The sequence below is a fragment of the Myxocyprinus asiaticus genome, chromosome 23 (assembly GCF_019703515.2).
Source record: "Myxocyprinus asiaticus isolate MX2 ecotype Aquarium Trade chromosome 23, UBuf_Myxa_2, whole genome shotgun sequence".
Classification (NCBI taxonomy): Eukaryota; Metazoa; Chordata; class Actinopteri; order Cypriniformes; family Catostomidae; genus Myxocyprinus; species Myxocyprinus asiaticus.
Window position 1 is genome coordinate 10,320,003 of NC_059366.1, and position 22,416 is coordinate 10,342,418.

Here is a 22,416-nt window from a genome sequence, read left to right on the forward strand (position 1 = left end):
ATCACATGTGAATCGTGTGATACATTAACATAGACATTTCAAGAAGTGTATATGATGTCGTATCTTAATGTTACACTTGATAAGCTCCAAAAGCGGACAATTAACAGAGAGCGCAAATGGAGTCGAAATCACGATGTGCGCATTTCCATTCATAAGGTTTACACTTTAGAAATATTGGCTGCACAGATTCATAAATTCTTTGTCATTTTTTAATATATTTATTTAAAATGTCGCTTTATCCTTGTGCCTCTTGGATAATCAGTCATATTCATATTTTTTTATATTATTTTTATTCGTGCCTTTCCGAATAAGGTATTCGGAATATCCCTACTGAGGACAGAGAACAGTTTTGGTGGAATGGTTTCAGTAGTGTACTGGTACTGGCATGATTGGTTAACTTGCCCAATCAGTTCATTCTTATCCTGATATCACAGCACCCAAGTGGAGAAAAAAACGCAACAAGTGCCAAGTAGCCTCGATCTGTATGGAACGGCATGATTCCACAAAGTGTACCGTTCGTCCAGATAGTGGGAAAACACAATGATATTCCGGTCCCTAGATACAACTCAGATCCACTTTTAATGGGATTTTTTTTTGCAGGATTATCACCCACCATGTTAAAATCTTAAGTACGATTACTTAGAAGAGTAATAGAACAATAAGCTGCAGGATTTGATGTGTCATTCATGTCTGTATCACAAACAATACAGAATGAGTTACATGCTAAAGTGTAATACTTATACTGTGTCTTATCCATCTCCAGCAAGAGATGAGATTGGTTTCTATTTCTGTGGCATTGCACAGATTACTTAGGACAGGGTGTTAGGGGTTTGTTCAAATCTCTAAACCTTAGCAAGCACAACATCACACAAAAAGTACACACACATAAAACGGCAGACTCCTCAGGAGACCACAAATGCCAATGCTCAGGGATGAGAAGGAACTATCTCAAGCAGGGCGTCTTGACTGACAAGCTGCACTAATCTGAGTCGTACTGGGCGGAGGGGAGGTGGGGTCCCTGCTGGCTCTCACTGTTTACTTAACTTCCCCTCCTCTCCAACACCACTGCTGGCACAGCTGGCCAACCACATGGGGCAAAAAAGGGGAGGTGTGTGTGTGTGTTTGTGTGTGTTGTACGGTAGTGGTCCCTCCACACCCAATTTCAAATTTCACTTTATCTCAGGCCCTGACAATTAAAGCTGCCTCTATCTGTCATGGCTTCAGGCTGGGAGCCATGGCAGAGCAGCTGACAGACAGGATTTTAATTAAAGTAGTCCCTTAAGCAATGACCATTTAGGCCTAGCTACCACTAACATGGGGTGGGAAGACAGAGTGAAGACAGCAGGAGCTAACAAATAGCAGTGAAAGCTTTACCTCACCACAGGTTTTAGATGCTGCCTACCAGCTTATGTTCTAAATAAGGACTCTAAAATACTTTCTGAAATTATCTTTCTCTGGGATGTGCATGTAATTTGGTGCTGAAGTTGTGTGACTGCTCAGCTTAGTGTAGCTCAAAATACCAGAAAGAGGTGACACCTCTCTCCAAGAATATGAATCATCTGTGACATGTGGGAGGTTAAGAGCTTTCATTTGCATTGAAAAAGTTTTAAAGGAAAATGCCATTTGCATGCATTTGCATGAAAGAATGACCCCTTCTCATGCAGATACTAGGGTGTGACGAGGAGGAGGGTGGGGCCAGGCAGTGACTACGCACGCCCGGCCCCCAATCGGGTTAATCAGCCGAGGAGAGGGATAAAGACAGCCGGATGTGGCACACAGCTGCCGTGTGTGCGTTTGTGTTTTGTCTTTATCCCTCTCCTCGGCTGATTAGCCCGATTGGGCCCCGCACTACTCCTTGTCACATAGGGAATTCCTTCTTTGACCTGAAGTAACTATAACCTGACTATAACTATTACTGATGTAAAAAACAGCACCATCACTATTTGAAAAAAGTCATTTTTGATCAAATCTAGACAGGCCCCATTACCAGCAGCCATCACTCCAACACCTTATCCTTGAGTAATCATGCTAAATTACTAATTTGGTACTAGAAAATTACTTGCCATTATATCAAACACTGCTGAAACCTATTTGGTTCGTTAAATTAGGCTTAACATTGTCTTTGTGTTTGTTTTTGAGTTGCCACAGTATGTAATAGACTGGCTTGTCTTAAGGTCAATATTAGGTCAAAAATGGCAAAAAAAAAAAAAGAAACAGCTTGATCTAGAAACTCGTCAGTCAATCATTGTTTTGCGGAATGAAGGCTATACAATGCTTGAAATTGCCAAAAAAAACTGAAGATTTCATACAAAGGTATACACCACAGTCTTCAAAGACAAAGGACAACTGGCTCTAACAAGGACAGAAAGAAATGTGGAAGGCCAGATGTACAACTAAACAAGAGGATAAGTACAACAGAGTCTCTAGTTTGAAAAATAGACACCTCATATGTCCTTTGCTGACAGCTTTATTGAATTCTACCCACTCAACACAAGTTTCATGTACAACAGTAAAGAGAAGACTCAGGGGTGCAGGCCTTATGGGAAGAATTGCAAAGAAAAAGCCACTTTTGAAACAGAAAAAGAAAAGGTTAGAGTGGGCAAAGAAACACAGACATTGGACAACAGATAATTAGAAAAGAGTGTTATGGATCTTAACCCCATTGAGCTTTTGTGGGATCAGCTCGACTGTAAGGTGCGTGAGAAGTGCCCGACAAGACAGCCACATCTATGGCAAGTGCTACAGGAAGCGTGGGGTGAAATATCACCTAATTATCTGGACAAATTGACAGCTAGAATGCCAAGGATCTGCAAAGCTGTCATTGCTGCACGTGGAGCAATTTTGATGAGAACTCTTTGAAGTAGTTTAAGAAGTTCTGAACATTTCTTTTCAAATTGTAATTTTTCACATTATTAATGTCCTGACTTTACATTGTGATCAGTTGAATGCCACTTTGGTGAATAAAAATACCAATTTCTTTCCATAAGAGCAAAATCTGTACATTATTCCAAACTTTTGGCTGCCAGTGTATATAGAAATACACAATAATACAAATACAAATCTGTTATATACAGATGCAAGGGAATGTATTGCAGAAGAGGTATGGTATGCTGGATAAATATAAATAGACTAAGCTGTGTATTGCACATAATTATTACACAATGGAGCAGTTTTAACTGTTCATGAGATGGATAGCCAGAGTGAAAAAACTGTTCCTGTGCCTGACGGTTCTGGTGCTCAGTGCTCTGTAGCGCCGTCCAGAAGGCAACAGTTCAAAAAGGTAGTGAGCTGGGCGAGTGGGGTCCAGAGTAATTTTCCCAGCCTTTTTTCTTACTGGAAGTGTACAGTTCTTGAAGGGAGGGCAGGGGGCAACCAATAATTGTCTTAGCAGTCCAAACTGTCTGTTGTAGTCTTCTGATGTCTGATTTCATAGCTGCACCAAACCAGACAGTTACTGAAGAACAGAGGACAGACTCAATGACTGTCGAAGACTCAGCTGGCGAAGGAGTCAATGTGGGTCTCCCACTTTAGGTCCTGTGAGATTGTAGAGCCCAGGAACCTGAATGACACCACTTCTGCCACAGTGCTGTTTAGAGTGGAGAGCGGGGTCAGTGTTGGGGTGTTCCTCCTAAAGTCCACAATCATCCCCACTGTTTTGAGTGTGTTCAGCTCCAGGAAGTTTTGACTGCACCAGTGAGCCAGCCGTTCAAACTCCCTTCTGTATACAGACTCATCATCATCTTGGATAAGGCCGATGACAGTAGTGTCGTCTGCAAACTTCAGGAGCTTGACAGAGGGGTCCTTGGCGGTGCAGTCATTGGTACTGGGAGAAGAGTAGTGGGGAGAGCACACATCCCTGGGGGGCACCAGTGCTGATTGTACATGTGCTGGAAGTGAATTTCACCTGTCTCACTAGCTGCTGCCTGTCAATCAGAAAGCTGGTGATCCACTGACAGACAGATGTGGGAACAGAGAGTTGGTGTAATTTAGTCTGGAGAATAGCTGGGATGGTGGTGTTGAAAGCTGAACTGAAGTCCACAAAAAGGATCCTTGCATATGTCCCTGGTCTGTCCAGATATTGCAGGATATGATGCAATCTCATGTTGACTGCATCATCCACAGACCTGTTTGCTCAATAAGCAAATTGAAGGGGATCTGGAAAGGGTCCAGTGATGTCCTTCGGGTTGGTCAAGGCCAGTCTCTCAAATGATTTCATGACCACAGACATCAGAGCGACGGGTCTGTAGTCATTAAGTCCTGTGATTTTGGGTTTCTTTGGGACAGAAATGATGATGGAACGTTTGAAGCAGCATGGAACTTTACACTGCTCCAGTGATCTATTGAAGATCAGTGTGAAGATGGGGGCCAGCTGGTTAGCACAGGATTTTAGACAAGTGGATGAAACAGAGTCTGGGCCCTGTACTTTCCTTGTCTTTTGTTTCCGGAAGGCACAGCACTCCTCTTTACAGATCTTAAGTGCAGGTTGAGTAGCAGGAGGGGGGAGGAGGGGGGTTGCAGAAGGTGTTGACGTTTGTGTAAATTGAATATCAGAGCGGGTGTGGGGTGTGAGACTGGGCCTTTCAAATCTACAGTAAAGCACATTCAAGTCTTCAGCCAGTTGTTGGTTCCCTACAGTGTTGGGAGATGGTGTCTTGAAGTTAGTAAATTCATTCAGGCCACTCAACACTGATGCAGGGTTGTTAGCTGAAAACATGCTTTTCAGCTTATCAGAGTAGCTTCTTTTAGTCACTTTGATTTCCTTATTCAGTGTGTTTCTGGCCTGATTGTACAAGATTTTATCCCCACTTCTATAAGCATCCTCTTTTGCCTGACGAAGCTGCCTAAGTTTTGCTGTAAACCATGGTTTGTCATTGTTGTATGTTAAATAAGTCCTAGTTGGAATGCACATATCCTAACAGAAACTAATATATGATGACACAGTATCTGTGAGCTCATCCAGATTGGTGTATGCAGCCTCAAATACACTCCAATCAGTGCAGTCAAAGTAGGCTTGTAGTTCCAGCTCTGCTTCATTGGTCCATCTTTTGGACATTGGTTCTGCAATAACACACCGAAAACCGGATTTAAATACCTCAATGCCGACCTGCTGTTTACAAACATGACAGCGGAGCCCTTTGTCTGGGCAGCCCGGCCGCAGAAACGCAGCCGGAAAAGGGGAAGGAGAGCCGGCGTTCTCGTCAAACTAAGACGTTGCACAAATCGACCCCCACGACCCAGCATTCTACTGGCAAATTTTCAGTCTCTGGACAACAAGCTCTGCTAGCTGAGAGCGCGGATCTCTTTCCAACGAGAGACGAGGGACTGCTGCATTATCTGCCTTACAGAAACTTGGATGTCTGCAGAGATTCCAGACTCAGCCACTGAACCCGTAGGGTTCTCCGTGCACCGAGCGGACAGAGTGAAAGACCTCTCAGGTAAAAGCTGAGGTAGTGGTGTATGTTTTATGATCAACAAATCCTGGTGTGATCAGAGGAACGTACATTCTATCAAGTCTTTCTGCTCTCCTCATCTGGAATTTCTCAAGCTTCTGTGTCGACCATTCTGGCTACCAAGGGAATTCACAGCGGTCATTATCACAGCTGTGTATATCCCCCCACAAGCCACAGGCAGAAACTGCAACAGAACGATCCAGTGCTGGTCAGACCAATCAGATTTTACGCTACAAGACTGTTTTGATCACGCAGACTGGGAGATGTTCAGGTCCACCTCTGATGACGACATCGAGATCTACACTGACACCGTAACGTGTTTCATCAGGAAGTGCATAGATGATATAGTGCCGACCAAAACAATACGGATCTACCCTAACCAGAAACTGTGGATTAATAGTGATGTTTGTGTGGCACCTTAATGTGCGGACCTCCGCTTTTAATTCCGGGAACATGAAGGAGCATAAACAAGCCAGTTATACCCTCCGCAAAACTATCAGAGCAGCCAAATTCCAGTATAGGGACAAGATTGAAGCACAGTTAAACACCACTGACTCTAGAAGCATGTGGCATGGAATTCATATCATCACGGACTACAAAGGGAATAAAAACTCTGCCTCTCTCCCGGATGAGCTTAATACTTTTTATGCTCGTTTCAAGGGAAATAACACAGACCTCATGGACAGAGCTCCCACGATGTAGCAGATGTAACCCGATCCTTCCGATGGGTGAATATCTGTAAAGCCGTGGGTCCAGACGGCATTCCGGGCCGTGTCATCAGAGCGTGCATGAACCAACTGGCTGGTGTTTTTACAGACATTTTCAACCTTTCCCTCTCCTTGTCTGTGGTCCCTACATGCTTTAAAATGTCCACAATTGTGCCTGTACCAAAGTAATCCAAAATCAATTGCCTAAATGACTGGCGTCCTGTTGCTCTGACCCCCATCATCAGCAAATGCTTTGAGAGACTAATCAGAGATTACATCTGCTCTGTGCTGCCTGCCTCACTGGACTCACTGCAGTTTGCATACTGCAACAACCACTCCACTGATGATGCCATTGCATCTACACTACACACTGCTCTCTCCCACCTGGAAAAAAGGAACACATATGTGAGAATGCTGTTTGTAGATTACAGCTCAGCATTCAACACCACAGTGCCCTCCAAGCTTGATGTGAAACTCCGGGCTCTGGGCTTAAACAGCTCGCTGTGCAGCTGAAACCTGGACTTCCTGTCAAGCAGACACCAGGTGGTTAGAATGGGCAGCAACATCTCCTCATCACTGACCATCAACACTGGAGCCCCGCAGGGCTGTGTTCTCAGCCCACTCCTGTATTCCTTGTAGACACATTACTGTGTGGCAACACACAGCTCCAATGCCATCACTAAGTTTGCTGATGATACGATGGTGGTAGGTCTGATCACTGACAATGATGAAACAGCCTACAGAGAGGAGGTGCACACTCTGACATGCTGGTGTCAGGAGCACAACCTCTCCCTCAACGTCAGTAAGACCAAGGATCTTGTGGTGGACTTCAGGAGAAAAGACAGAGAACACAGCCCCATCACCATCAATGGAGCACCAGAAGAGAGAGTCAGCAGCTTCAAGTTCCTCAGTGTCCACATCAATGAGGGGCTACAGTGTATTTTTATTGTATACAGTCTTCTTATTTTGTGTATACTGTATATTGTATATAATTTTTTTGTATACAGTCTTCTTATTTTGTGTATACTGTATATTATATATTATTAGGTGTATATTGTGTTGTGTAACAAGATGTGTAAACTGTGTTATGTGTAAATCAGATGTTTATTGTAATTGTCATATTGCTTTGTTGCTTGGAACCGCACCCAAGACTTTCATCCACTGTTGCACTTGTGTATATGGTTGAGTGACAATAAAGGGATTTGATTTGATCTCTTTACAGTCTTTACTACAGGTTTAGCTGATTTTATTTTCTGCCTGTAGGTTGGAAGAAGATGAACCAGACAGTGATCAGAGAGTCCCAAAGCTGCTCTATGGATAGAGTGCATCCTTTATTGTTGTACAGCAATGATTCAGTATATTTCTGTCTCTGGTGGGGCATGTAATGTGATGTCTGTATTTTGGCAGTTCACAGGTGACGTTAGCTTTATTAAAATCTCCCAGAATAATAATAAGTGAGTCCGGGTGTTGTTGCTCTGTGTCAGTGATGTGATCATCCAGCATTTGCAGCGCTGCATTCACGCAAAGGTGTGGAGGAATATAAACACTCACCAGAATAAACGAGGGAAACTCACACGGTGAGTAAAAAGGCTTACAGTTGATAAAGAGCATTTCCAGATTTGGACAGCACATCTTCTTTAATGTTGTTACATCTGTACACCAACTTTCATTGATGTAAAAGCATGTTCCACCGCCTCTCGTTTTCCCCTTTAACTCCGCAATGCGATCCACTCTGAACAGCTGAAAGCCCGGCAGATGTAACGCACTGTCCAGAATGGTTTCACTCAGCCAGGTTTCTGTGAAGCACAAGGCAGCAGAGTTTGAAAAGTCCTTGTTTTTATGGGTGAGGAGATGTAGTTCGTCTGTTTTGTTAGGGAGAGAGCAGAGATTTGCTAGATGAATACTCGGCAGCACTGTTCGAAAGCCGTGCTGACGGAGTTTGACCAGCGTGCCGGCTCGCTTCTCTCGCTTGCGTCTCAAGGTACGCTTGAACAACACAGCTGCGCCTCTGACTAAAATGTCCAGCACAGCATCCGAATAGTCCAAAACCGGGAAAAGATTGTCTGGTATGTGCTGCCAAATGTTCAGCAGTTTGTCCCTGGTAAAACTGATTGGAAAAAAATGACTAAACACAGGACAAACAAACAAAAACAACAAAAGAACTGGAGAGTTCCACACCGAGGCTGCCATCCGTGGCACCATCTTGATATCTCACTCCGGAGTTGCTGCTGGTGATACGGAAACTCTCCTTCCTGTAAGGTGTATGTGAATCAGAGGAGATTAGGGGAGTCTGGTGAAACATCTCAGTCAGCACACTCAAATGCAATTGTGAATGCAAGGCTATTATATATTTGTCACAAAGCCTTTGATGATAATTGCTTTTGACAGCGTTAGCAGCATCCTGCTGGTCACTGGCTTCCAGTAAGCACAACACTGCTGCTGCCAGTGCTGCTGATTTTGATGATAAGAGCAACAGTTATGATGTTGATAATGATGATGATTTAAAATAGATGACTGAGGGCCATCTGAGAAGCCAAGCTGATGACTCCTAGTGTGTCAGATATAATATTCCGCAGTTGCATGCGGGAATGGCCTGTAATATTTGCTGTAAAAAAAAGAACAATTCTTCCGAGCCCCAATGGAGCACTACCTGCACTACCCACGTGTGCGTGCAGCTCAAATACCACAAGATGCAATCAATCAGTATGCAAATAATGGTAGGGATTATGGAGGTCTTTACAGGAGCCGGAGCAAAACACTAGCGGCACACACAGAGAGGGAGAAAATCCCTCCCTCCATCTATTTGACCAAGAAAGGTCCCTCTAGGTAAACACAGAGGTGTTAATGGATTTTACCTTGGGATGTGGGTAGGTACTTTTGGGCATCTTACATAGCAGCAGTGGGGCTGGGATTGATAAGGATGGGACGGCCTCTCTGAGTGCTATCTGGGGTTCGGCTGCTGGGTGAGGGAATTGGTTTTAGGTGGAGTCTCAGGTTATATGTTTCATCCATGCTGCAGCCATAGCTATGGCTTGTGTCCACTTGGAGACCCTGACTGAACGTCTGCTGATTAGAAAGGTGTGACCATTCTCATTGAGCTGATTGAAGGTGAGGCAGTTGCCATGGCAGCAAACTACAGCAATAACATATCAGCCTGATTTTGTGATGGCCAGGTTATATAATGCTCATTCTGTAACCTGACATGAAGTCTTCAAGTCACATTGAGCGGGTTTACCTTCACGATCTTACACCGATTATGACTAATAAGCTGACAATGTGTAAGGTCATAAACCGATCGGCACATGTAATGCCTGTATATGCCTTATAAGATCTGAATGTGGTTGATAAAAACTCCAATCTGGTACACCATTTTGGTCATAATGAGACCTACATTTACTTAACTATAGGCCTAGTTAGTACAGTTAGTTACAGACTCTGACCTCGGAGACCCCTCAAGGGGAAATGAGCCAGTCAAATTCTGGTTAGATTTCTGGTAAGATCTAAAGCAGACTTTGCACTGCAAAGGAAGCCACATCTGAGCAGTAAGCTACAAAAAGTGTATATATCCATGAGGCCCCATCTCATGGTTCACTTGGAGGCCCCACAGATTTGTGGTACTCCACTGTAAGCAACTGTGGTATTCTGGCAGAAACTATGGTTACATGCTCCATGCACAGAGTACACAGTGAGTGTTTGAGCATGGATTTGTGTTCTTCATTAATGCCCCATGGTTAATGAAATCAATGAGGTAGGACTCACTGGTCATGCTGTAGTTGTTAGCACACTCCCAGTCCCATGGAATGTGTCTACAACAGTTTGTATAATTCAATGACCATGACTTCGATACACTAAATTTAACACATGACATAATTTTTATGGTCACATGACCTCAAAAATAACAAAACACTAGTGTGGGAGAACACTAGAGGAATTTGGCTCTGACAGTTCAATATCTGAAACATTTTCATAAAAATAAAATCAAACAAAGGAACCTAGACTTCAACCATTTAAAGGTAGATCAATCTCCAAAGAGCAATACACATATTGTGTAATCTTTTCTTGAATACAAGCAGCTCACTAATTAAAATAATTCTTAATTCCTGACCATACAGTCTGACCTATCCCTGTTCTTCAAACTACTTCATATTAGCAGAGTTAACAATGATTTAATGGGGAAGACTTTCAATGGTTTTAGACTCTCAAATGTTACGGGTGAATGGCATCTAAAACAGACGGATTACACAACCACAGCAACCCAGCACATCACATCCTATTTTTCAGGAGAACATTAAGAGAACGTTTCACTTCCTTCTCATCAAGTAACTGAATCAACCAGCTCTTGCTTTTCAAATATGAATAATCTGAATGGAAATGGCATTATTTGCTCAGGGAAGCTATCTGGTCCATTTTTGTTTTGATATCCAGCTGTACCATTTCTGTTTTAAACCACCAAGCAAAGCAATCAGAGATAATTAGTTTTAAAGGGCAAGTGCTGGTGATTATATGATATTTGCACTTAGAGAACTAAATCTTCTAATAAGGTCTTTAAGTTATATGATACAGTGGAGAAAAATAGTAAATTATACAAGTATTTAAACAGCGCAGTGAGATACAACAGACACAAAAAGGTTGTGAACAGAACCGGTAACCTCTACCAATGTTTGCACAGGGCAAACTTATCTGCCCCAGTATAAGAATAACTAATTGTTTCACTACATAAAAATAGTATAGTGACTACAACAGCTACGCCAAAAAAACAAAAAAAAAACTAAAAGTGGTTCAAGAACCACAACAATACACTTTGCAATGTCATTTAAAAATTCTCACGTCCTTTCATTTTGACACATTTGTCATCAGAGACTGTAAATAGGTATGATGTGTGATATTCTGGTGAGTTGTACAAAACAACTTAAGTGACAGGAAATGTGTAAGCAGGACAACTGTGTAACTCACCGCAGGCACGAGTAGTTTATTAACCTCCTCCGCTGCACGCTTCAGCTTTATCTCTGCACGGTTCTGGGAATCCTCTACCGTGATGAGTACATGGAGGTCTTCATTCAGATGCTCCCAGTTGGGCTTGCCTCGATTCTGCTCCTCCTGGAGAAAGAGAGACAGAGAGGAGTTTGAAGATGTACTGACGCAGTATACAATGTTGACTTTTACAATGTATTGATACACTGTACATCATGAAAAATATGATATAGACTATATGTTTTTGGGTATATTCAGAAAAGAATACAAGTGTGCTGCTTACTGAATGCTGCACAGTATACACTGCATACACTATTTTTAGAAAAAGCAAGTGAAAAAGTGCACACATTGCAGCAATAATCATCTCAAACAGTAAACTGCAACATTCTGATGACCTCATTATGATGCATAACCTCACATGTGGGTGGTGTGCATTAACCATCTTGGAAATAAATACGTTTTATTATTTTATTTTTTAGCTTTTATTAATTAAAATTTTCTGTAAAAATGTCACAACTTTTGGCAGCAAGATAAAAAGATTGCTATGTTTGGAATAGCATACTACCATACTACTCTTGCTATTCCTTCAGTATGCATACTGTGCTTAGTACGCATGGAAAACTTGAATGTCCCACTGTGCTACATTTGCCAAAATATGCAGTTTACAGCAGAGCACAAAGCATGCAGAATGCAATGTGCTTGACTTGAAATTAACCTCAATTTCCATTTAAATTTTGATTAAAAATACAAATAACTTTCTTATTTCTAAGATGATGACTGCCACTGGCTGAAAACATGTATGTAATGAAGTCATCTGAATTATGTAATATTAAGAATGTTGACTAACACATTGTTGTTGATTTTGTTGTTGTTGCTATTGAAACACGCATGCAAATAACGTCACAAGAAAAATGGTTGATACTAGATGACGTCATTACGATGGTACATTATGAATGCAAATGCAAAAGGGGAAAAGTCTCCTCGGGTGTTCCGTTGCTCTTAAGAGTTCCATCTAGAAAATTACTAAGGGAAAAGTGCCAGGATTGTAGGTGGAAAAAGATTTTCACGCACCGTTTCTGTCAGTTATACTTGGATTTAGTCTAAGTAGCAGACATTCTAAAGAAGATCCGTGAGGTCTTGTCCATGTGAATGCGCATTAAAGCTGCAAGTAGCAAAGTTTAAAAATCTTGACAGGTAGAACTTTCAACCTAGAAGTCCTTGGTTTCACCAGACTTGTGCTTGGGGAGTTGAAAATATCAATCACATATCCACTATCATGTATATACAATTATAACAGATGCTATACCCCCCTAAATGTAGCCCTAGAACCGAAACAAATGCAAGCATGACGAATAAAATTAGACCATGACAGAAATGTTAAACCTCTGTCCGTCAGAGTGATAAAGATTGTTTTCTAGTGCAACCTCAACCTGTATGGCAAATTATTTGTTTAAAGAGCAGAGAACAGCATGGCCTTTTTGTAGAATTCTTTCCAGTGATGTGGTCTAGTGATGGGTCATTCATGAACGATTCGTTCATTTTGAACTAATCTTTTATGTGACTCAGAAGAACGAGTAGTCTCAGAGAGTGATTCGTTCATTTTGTGTTGGCTGCGCATGCGCATTGTGCAACCTCCATTCGTTTGTTACGTGAAAACCACATGCGTTGTACAGGAAACAGAAATGATTAGTTCACCTTTCAACTCTTTTGGTCCGAGTTGTTCGTTCTTTTGTCACGTGACAGCCATATACGCTATGCACACACACAGGAAACAGAAAAGATTAGTTCACCTCTTGAGTCATCTGGTCTGAGTTGTTCGTTCTTTTGTCACGTGAGTGCATAGCGTATACGGCTGTCACATGACAAAAGAATGAACGACTCGGACAAGAAGATTCCAGAGGTGAACTAATCTTTCTGTTTCTCATAATTTGTCCTTGGCTGCATTATCATTTTTTCCTTATTGGGACTATAATCAAAGTTTGCATAAGTAGACGTGTTGGGGGGGATTTGGCTATTGAAAATGTAACATTTTCATTTAATTCTGCTCAAATGAACGAAATGACTTGAATAAAGATTCGTTCATTTTGCTGAATGAGACTCAAAGATCCAAGTCAGTAAAATGATCCGATCTTCCCATCACTAATGTGGTTATGAATAATACTGGAAAAATGTGTGAGTTGTAATACCTTCTCCTGATTGGTCAACTTCAGGTAGATCGGCAAATCGGTTTGTTTAACCGCACACACCTCACAAATTCAAGCCGACAGCGGGCACATTTTTTAGACAATTAAAAAAATGATCATAAGGTCGTATGCTGCTCGTAAGCCGCTCGGCCCCACTCGCAATTTTTCTCACATGATGCGAGCCGCAATCACACACGCACAAACAATTTCCATGAAATCGGTTGGTAGCTCGCACGACAGCCGAAAATTTCACCATGTACGCCTGCCTTAGGTTGCATCACGTTATACACACAGCATTTTTAGGATGCTGTGTCATGTTAAACGTAGTTTGAAACTTAAAAAATCACATCTCAAGACCCTTGAACTCTGAGTTGCGCTCCATTCTGCTGTGTTTGAATGCAAGAATGCATCCTCATCTTGTGCTGTCTGCTGTCAGTAAGTGTGGTTTGTTCTCTATACAGCTGCATGTTGACTGTTCTGCTGGAGTTACGCTTACTGCCCCTACTGACTGAGAGTCGTAAAAACATGAAGGTGAACATTTCATTTAACGGCCTTTAGGGCATGATTGTGTTTATTTTTTTACACATAATTTTTTTATATAACTAATCACACTGACTTAACATGTTAAATCATCAGCCCTACTTAAAACTAAAAGTCTAAACTAAATTGTTTGTCACAGAACAAACGTGAACAACAAAACCATAAAAACTTTGTGATTAAACAGCTTTGATGATTGCTGAGGACAAACAGCTTAATTGATAGAAACCCAGAGCACATTAAGCTGAAGGGGTTCGTTTTGCTTTGTTTGTCTGCGTTTGGCTTGTTTTGCTGTTTTTTCTCATTTTTCTATTGGATTTCCAAATGAAAAATCAAGATCTGATTTATGCAATAATCAGATATGCAAACAGTGCTCATTTTTTTTCTCCCTGTGCTTGCAAATGGGAAATTGATGGCAATCAGCATTGCCGTCTGTGTTCTTGCGTTCTGCCTGCTGATTTTCATTAAGAATCCATTGTTGCCCCTTTTGCTGTGAAGCGAGGAAGGGAAGAAAACGGGGTTGCATTAGCGTTAACATCGGCAAACACACTCAGTATGATTTATCATTCAGGATGGAGGCGCACGGGCATTATGAGGTCACTTCCTTTTTCTCTTTGTTCACCCCTCTGGTTTTGCTTGGCTAATTTACTTGGCTTTCCTTGGTTGTGACAAGAACTAAAAATTGATCTTCTGAGGCTGATTGTCACAGCCCAGCAACCCACCCAGGGCCACATTGTCAATAACACTCAGAAACACTGTGCAGAGAATGCCAGGAGGGACTGGAGTGGAGGTTGTGTGTGGACCAGTCTGTCTGCAGGTGAGATACTGCTAATACACTTGTTTTTCCAGCAATAAAACAGGTCATCTCATATCAGGCTGCGGACGATTCCTCTCCGGCCTTGCCAGGTGGCCGGCGACAGGCTTGTGGTCAAGGAGATACTCCCTCAATGTTCGACACAGGAAATATGTCCAACTGCAGGGCCCTCCAGTATGCCTTTGTTTACACCTCTTTAAGCTGCCCATGCAGTAACTAAGCAGTAGCATATTAAATATCCATAAATCCATTGTCTTGTTCTTTTATAATCCTCGCCGAAGCAATAGTGCCGCCCTCAAGTAGCGCCGACCCCTCGGTGGAAGGCTCTGGGAACTAACATCACGGCTCGTATGGGAGAGAACAAATTGATGGAGGTACATGGAGGGAGGAATAAGAGAATGAAAGATAGTGTTGGGCAAAATCACTTTTTTCTTTTTTGATTTTATACCAAGTACTATTTTATTTTTTTTTAATCCCCTTTTCTCCCAATTTGGAATGCCCAATTCCCACTACATAGTAGGTCCTTGTGGTGGCACGGTTACTCACCTCAATCCGGGTGGCAGAGGACAAGTCTCAGTTGCCTCCACTTCTGAGACTGCCAATCCGCGCATCTTATCACGTGGCTCACTGTGCATGACACCGCGGAGACTCACAGCATGTGGAGGCTCATGCTACTCTCCTTGATCCATACACAACTTACCACGCGCCCCATTGAGAGCGAGAACCACTAATCGCAACCACGAGGAGGTTACCCCATGTGACTCTACCCTCCCAAGCAACCGGGACAATTTGGTTGCTTAGGAGACCTGGCTGGAGTCACTCAGCACACCTTGGATTCGAAATCGCAACTCCAGGGGTGGTAATCAGCATCAATACTCGCTGAGCTACCTATCAAGGCCAATATTGCTGAAATCGATATTTCTATTAAATGGATTTATTTATTTGTCAATTTCTGAGGATTTAATTAGTCATTTTAGCCATAAAATGTTCTATTTAAAAGCCATAATTATATTTATTTATATGCCTAAACTCTAAATTTTAAGAGTCCTGTTTAGCATTTATTGACATTTATAAGCATTGGTCTGCATTTCTGCATGCTAAGATCAGAGGAAGGAGAAATAGTCCTTATCCTACAAAACAACTGTATTTGCTAATTTAAAGGAATATTCCGGGTTCAGTACAAGTTAAGGTCAATCGACAGCATTTGTGGCATAGGGTTGAGCACCACAAAAAGTTATTTTGACTCATCCCTCCTTTTCTTTAAAAAAGCAAAACTCTGGGTTACAGTGAGGCACTTAAAATTAAAAACGTTAAAATACTTACTGTTTCAAATGTACAGCCACAAGACATAAAGGATATGTGTGTAAAAATGATTTTAGTGTGATAAAATCACTTACTAACCTTTTCTGTGTAAAGTTATAGCCAATTTTACAAAATTTTCTAGAATGTCTAAAACCCCAAAATGACTTTACAGCTCAAATAATACACAAGTTTTAAAAGAATAATTAATGTAGGTGCTTTTATAAAATTATAAGCTTCACATTTCTGCTTTTAAACCCTCCAAAAATCAGCCCCATTCACTTTCACTATAAGTGCCTCACTGTAACCTCGATTTCTGCTTTTTTTTTTAAAGAAAAGGATGGACGAGTCAATTAATTTTTGTGGTAATCAACATTATGCCAAAAATGCTGTCGATTGAGCTGAACTTGTATTGAACCCAGAATATTCCAATTATTTTTTAAGATGAAGAAACAAATGACTTTTCATGTTAAATAATAAAATCCAACGTGATAACATGGGAAGTCGGCATGTTGTTTCCGAGAGTTCCTGTACCCTAGGATCGGCCACATTATGCCAACTCACTGACAAGCACCATCTCCTATCAGACATTTTTGCATCGGTTCAAGCACATTTACCTCACCCTGCGTCACGACCAGAAGTGCATTGCATCAGCAATTTCCCATTTGCATGCACATCTGATTATTGCATAAATCAGATCTTGATTTTTCAATTTGAAATCCAATAGAAAAATGAGAAAAACAGCAAAACAAGCCAAACTCAGACAGACAAAAACTGGGGTGTCAGCAGAAGTCCCAGGATTGGATCCCAAATTGAAACTTGGAATTGGAAATAATTGCGTTCGCATAATCATTGACAAGCGTGATTCGGAAGTTGCATTTTCCCCACTAACATAACATTTTTACTCCACTGATGGTTAGGTTTGGGGGTTCAGTTTATAAAACATGCATTCCTTTTCACTGTATTACAGCCTCTACAACTGAAAACCACTCGCTTCACAACTCGCTTTTGGTGCCCCTCCGTGGACATTTCACCTGGAAAATGGAGATCACACGTGCTCATATGCCCAACAACACTTTCCGCATTGGCCAATGAGGGCAGCGTTTCGCATTTTTGTAAGCACAGACCCATTTTAGCTAAAGGAAACTCAACCTACTGTTTCCGATTTCACTGTGAGATCAGTCTGTAAAATTACCAGTTTGAAAAAAACTTTTGGATCAGTATCATGTAAGGATCGATCCTCTCGATACAACATTAATATTAGATTCAGAAGTATCGATATTTAGGATCAATCCACCCATTCCTAGTGAAAGAGGGAAAGTGGAGTGTGGCATGTTTTTCACCTTATGCTCCTATTATATTTTGCCACAGTGATGATAACAGGCACATTTGGCAGCTGAGAACAAGTTCTGGTGTTTTGATGATGCAATGACTAAAAAAAAAAAAAAGTCTTGTTGTTTGTTATTCCGGTTCCCACATCCTCCTTTCCTGAACTGTTGCAATCTACAATCTCTCTCTCTCTTTCTCTCTCTCTGGAGACATCTACAGGAGAATGAAAGAGGCTTTGCCCTCAAATCCAGGTGATTTGGTACTTGTGTAACAGCACAGGCACATCAGAGCTTCTTGATAGAGGATTTTAAAGAACAAAATAATAAAGGTTCACTTCCTTTGTTGTAGAGCTCTGAGCTGCAATATTGCAATGTAGGACTCTATCTGCAATTCAAGATATAGTTCACACCCCCAAAAATGAAATTTATTATTTACTTACTATCATGTTTTTCCAAACCCATATGCTTACTGATTCTGTGGAACACAAAGGAGATTTTTTTTTTTTTTTTCAGATTCACAGAGCTCTTTCCGTACAATGGCAGTTCATAATGACCATGTCTGTAAAGCTCCAAATAGGACAAAAAGCACCTTGAAACCATCATAAAAGCAGTTAATATGTCTTGTGTGCAAAAATAAATAAAAAAATAAAATAAATTAAAAACAAATCTTCTTAAGCAACACAATAGCTTTGTGTGAGGAGCAGACCAACTTTAAGTTGTTTTTCACTAATAATCTAAAAATCTCATCATATAAATCACTGGGAGGGAAAAGTCATGTAAATGTACTGTAGGTGCTCACATGCAACTGTTTTGGGCTTTCAGGGTCAAAAATCCAAGGATTTCAGAATGAAGGGTGTAATTTCTGCGCCACTAGCATCACCAAACGGAATTACTAAAATAATTGCTGCTTTTTAAACAGATTACAGAAAACATCTTCCGTCTTTTATTGATTGCAAAAACTAGTCCCGCCTCACACTATAGGTCGAGCCAATATTGCTGTGTCAGGCTGAACAGGTCAAATTTTTTGATAGTGCCACAGAGCCACAGCGTTACACTTTTAAATGACACACATCAGCTTTGATAAACAGTTTTTTTAGGGAAGCAGTTTTGAGTTCTGTAAGTTATAGTGTGTTTTCATAATACACCAAACACTTTTATCTGCGGGAAAAAAGATCAAGATACATTTCAATCCACGTGAATTGAGTAATTTGATTCCTTTGAATTAGGCATTATAAATCTACTAGTACCAAGTCAAAGCTTCGAAGATTTGTGACAATGTGTTTAAAGTACTATCATGGTGGGGCCTGGGTAGCTCAGCAAGTAAATACGCTGACTACCACTCCTGGAGTCGCAAGTTCGAATCCAGAGCGTGCTGAGTGACTCCAGTCAGGCTTCCTAAGCAACCAATTGGCCCAGTTGCTAGGGTGGGTAGAGTCACATTGGGTTAACCTCCTAGTGGTCGCTATAATGTGGTTCTCGCTCTCGGTGAGGTGCGTGGTGAGTTGTGTGTGGATGCTGCGGAGAACAGCGTGACCCTCCACATGTGCTAGGTCTCCGCGGTAACATGCTCAACTGAGATTCGTCCTCTGCCATCCGGATTGAGGCGAGTCACTATGCCACCACGAGGATCTAAAGTGCATTGGGTATTGGGCATTCCAAATTGGGGATAAAAGGGGAGAAATAGCTTACCATCATGGCTATGCTTTACATGAACAGCCACTTTAATATGCATGCAAGAAGGGGACCCAGAAATCAATTACTGTCACTTGCACATACATATATAGTTCTGTTTAGTGATGGTGAGAGTGTATGAAGCTGAAGTGACTATGACAGCACTATTAACAGTTATTGCCAGTGGGCAAACATTATAGTCTCTTTGACAGGCCCTGTTAGAACAAAGACAACGGCACCTACATCAGCAGCACAACACTCTCCACGTTCACTTTGTGCATCAGAATTAATGTCTGAAGACATGGGCAGGGCTGATCCACTTTAAATTTACTTTTAAAGGTGCACATTAAAGGGATAGTTCACCCAAAAATGAAAATTCTCACCCTCCTGGCATCCCAGATGTGTATGTCTTTCTTTCTTCTACAGAACACAAATGAAGATTTTTAAAAGAATATCTCAGCTCTTTTGGTCCATCTCAGCTCCAAAATCCACATAAAGGCATCATAAAAGTAATCTATATGACTCCAGGGGTTAAATTCATGTGTTCAGACATGATATGATCGGTGTGGGTGAGGAAGAGATCAATATTTAAGTCATTTTTCATCATAAATTGTCTTCCCTGCCCAGTATGAGGCGATATGCATGAAGAATGTGAATCACCAAAAAGAGAAGAAGGAGAATGTGAAAGTTAAAGTAAAAAAATGGAGATTGACTGAGCAGGGAGGAGAATTTATAGTAAAAAAGGACTTAAACATTGATCTGTTTCTCACCCATACCTATCATATCACTTCTGAAGACATGGATTTCACCACCAGAGTCATCTGGAGTGCTTTTCTATTGCCCTTGTGGATTTTGGAGCTTCAAAATTTTGGCACCCATTCCCTTGCATTGTGAGGACCAAAAGAGCTGAGATATTCTTCTAAAAACCTTTACTTGTGTTCAGCTGATGAAAGAAAGTCATACACATCTGGGATGGCATGAGGGTGAGTAAATGATGAGAGAAGTTTCATTTTTTGGTGAAATATCCCTTTAAGAATTTTTTTTTTCCTCATAAAAAAAAGTTTTATATTCAAAGAAATGAATAAGAATTGAATATGTTTAAAATCACATACTTTCAAATGAGATGAGACTTACTGGAGAATTACTTGTTTAATCACATTTTACAGTGGTTGTGACAGTAAGCTGAAGGTGAGACCTGGATGTATGATGTGGAGACAGAAGTAAATTAGTGCTGGATAGATGCTTTCACAGCGGTGAAACACTTGCCCTGAGTGGTAGTAGAAATTTCAGCACTCCTGTTGCCACTTGTCTCTTGCCTTTATATCAAAGCTGCGCTTAAGGCGAAGGTGAGACACAGAAAGACTAACTAAATTCCCCATAAAAGCCATCCGCAATCTGACATTGTGTCATAGCAGCTAAAACGCTTGTGGTATCTCATGAGATTAAGCCGTTGAAAGCTGCTGTAGCAACAGTGAGTGTGAGACAATGAACTCAAGTTGTAGGAGTGTCAGAGAGAACTTCACGTCCTCTTCAAACATAGTAAAGATAATAAACAACCTACTCTGCACTACAAAGGCAAAATGCAGGAACTACGCCAACACTTTGAAAAACAGAAAAAAATAGCTTTAAAGTTGTTTATAATTTAGTGTGGATTTTGCAGTTACTTCACTTTTCACACTCTATTTTCTCTGTATCTGAGTAAAGTTGAACCAAACCCATCTGCCATATTCCTCAATAAAAGTTGACAAAAAGTGTAGTTACTGCAATTTGCCATGGCAGGGAAGAATAGACCAGATACTTTCATTTTTATATGTTAAAAAGATGGAAAGTAGAGGAAACAAAAAAGCAGCAACAACTTTAGTGACATTTAGGGACGTCCTCACTCAAAAAAAAAATAATATATATATATATATATATATATATATATATATATATATATATATATATTATTATTATTATTATAAAAATACACTTTACAATACGGTTCTATTCCTTAAAATTACTTATTGCATTAGGTACTTTGAAATAATAATGAACAATTATTTTTTACAGCATGTGTTAATCTTGGTTAAAAGCATAGTTCACCTAAAAATGTAAATTCTCTCATCATTTATGCCATTCCAGATGTGTATCACTTTCTTTCTTCTCTAGAACACAAAGAAGATTTTTTAGAGGAATATATCAGCTCTGTAGGTCCATACAATGTAAGTGAATGGTGTCCATAAATTTGAAGCTTCAAAAATCACATAAAGGCAGCAAAAACATCATTATATGGTTTTAATCCATGTCGTCAGAAGCGATCCAAGCGGTTTTGTGTTAGAACAGACAATTACAGTTTTTTTTAAAAATATGAACAATCATGATTTCAAGCTCGATTAAACTTCCTAGCGCCATCTAGCGCTCTGCATATGCATCAAGCACTAGGAAGTGTAATCGAGCTTGAAATCATGATCGCAAAGGAGATTGTCATACATATCTGGGATAACATTAGGGACAGTAAATGATGAGAGAATTTTCCGTTTTGGGTGAAATATCCCTTTTAATGTTAATTTATTAAAATGGTATTATTTGTATATTCATATTAATTCATAATGCATTTACTAATGTTAATGTATACAACTTTTAATGTAGTAAAATATGTATTAGTATATGTAGAAAATTAACATTAACCAAGATTAATATGTGCTGTAAAATAAATGTTCATAACTAGTTCATGTTAACTACTGAGTTAAATAATGTTAAAGGAATATTCCAGGTTCAATACAAGTTCAGCTCAATAGACAGCATTTGTGGCATAATGTTGATTACCACAAAAATTTATTTTGACTCGTCCCTCCTTTTCAAAAAAAAAAAAAAAAAAAAAAAAAGGCAAAAATCGAGATTAAAGAGAGGCACTCACAATGGAAGTGAATGGGGCACATTTTTGGAGGGTTTAAAGGCAGAAATGTGAAACTTATAATTTTATAAGAACACACATTAATTCTTCTGTTAAAATGTGTATTATTTGAGCTGTAAAGTTGTTTAAATTGTAATTTTTACAGTCATTTTAAGGTTTTAGGATTTGTTCACATTACATCGTCATGGCAACGAAGTTGTAAAATTGGCTATAACTTTACACAGAAAAGGTTAGTAAGTGATTATATCACAATAAAATCATGTTAACACAGATACTGTTTACGTCTTGTGGCTATACTTTTGAAACAGTGAGTATTTAGCAGTGACTGAACACGATGTAGGAGGTAAAGAGAGCATGAGAAAGAAAACTCAGGCAGACAATGAGATTTTCCACTATCTACCAAAGTAACATGAGACTCAAAGAGCAAAGGCCGTCAGAACCTTTAAACACACATGAATGTTTGCACAGCAGCTCCAATTGACACCGTCAATGTCGGATGGGCCGTACTGTCAGAAAGGGGCCATTGGCAGCTCACTCATGCACGCAAACAAAGCTGAGAT

At 40.5% G+C, this 22,416-nt stretch overlaps 1 protein-coding gene across 5 annotated transcripts in view; it reads right to left on the reverse strand.

Moving 5' to 3' along the window:
- LOC127413709 (protein quaking-like) overlaps nucleotides 1-22,416 on the reverse strand; it is a 146,606-nt gene that overhangs the window by 46,489 nt on the left and 77,701 nt on the right. For all 5 annotated transcript variants that reach the window (XR_007892681.1, XR_007892680.1, XM_051651068.1 and 2 more), the window contains exon 4: nucleotides 11,111-11,254. Coding sequence is in view for 3 of the 5 variants with exons in the window: in XM_051651068.1 (XP_051507028.1) it covers nucleotides 11,111-11,254 (144 nt within the window). In the remaining 2 variants the exon portion in view is untranslated. The remainder of the gene's footprint in view (nucleotides 1-11,110; nucleotides 11,255-22,416) is intronic.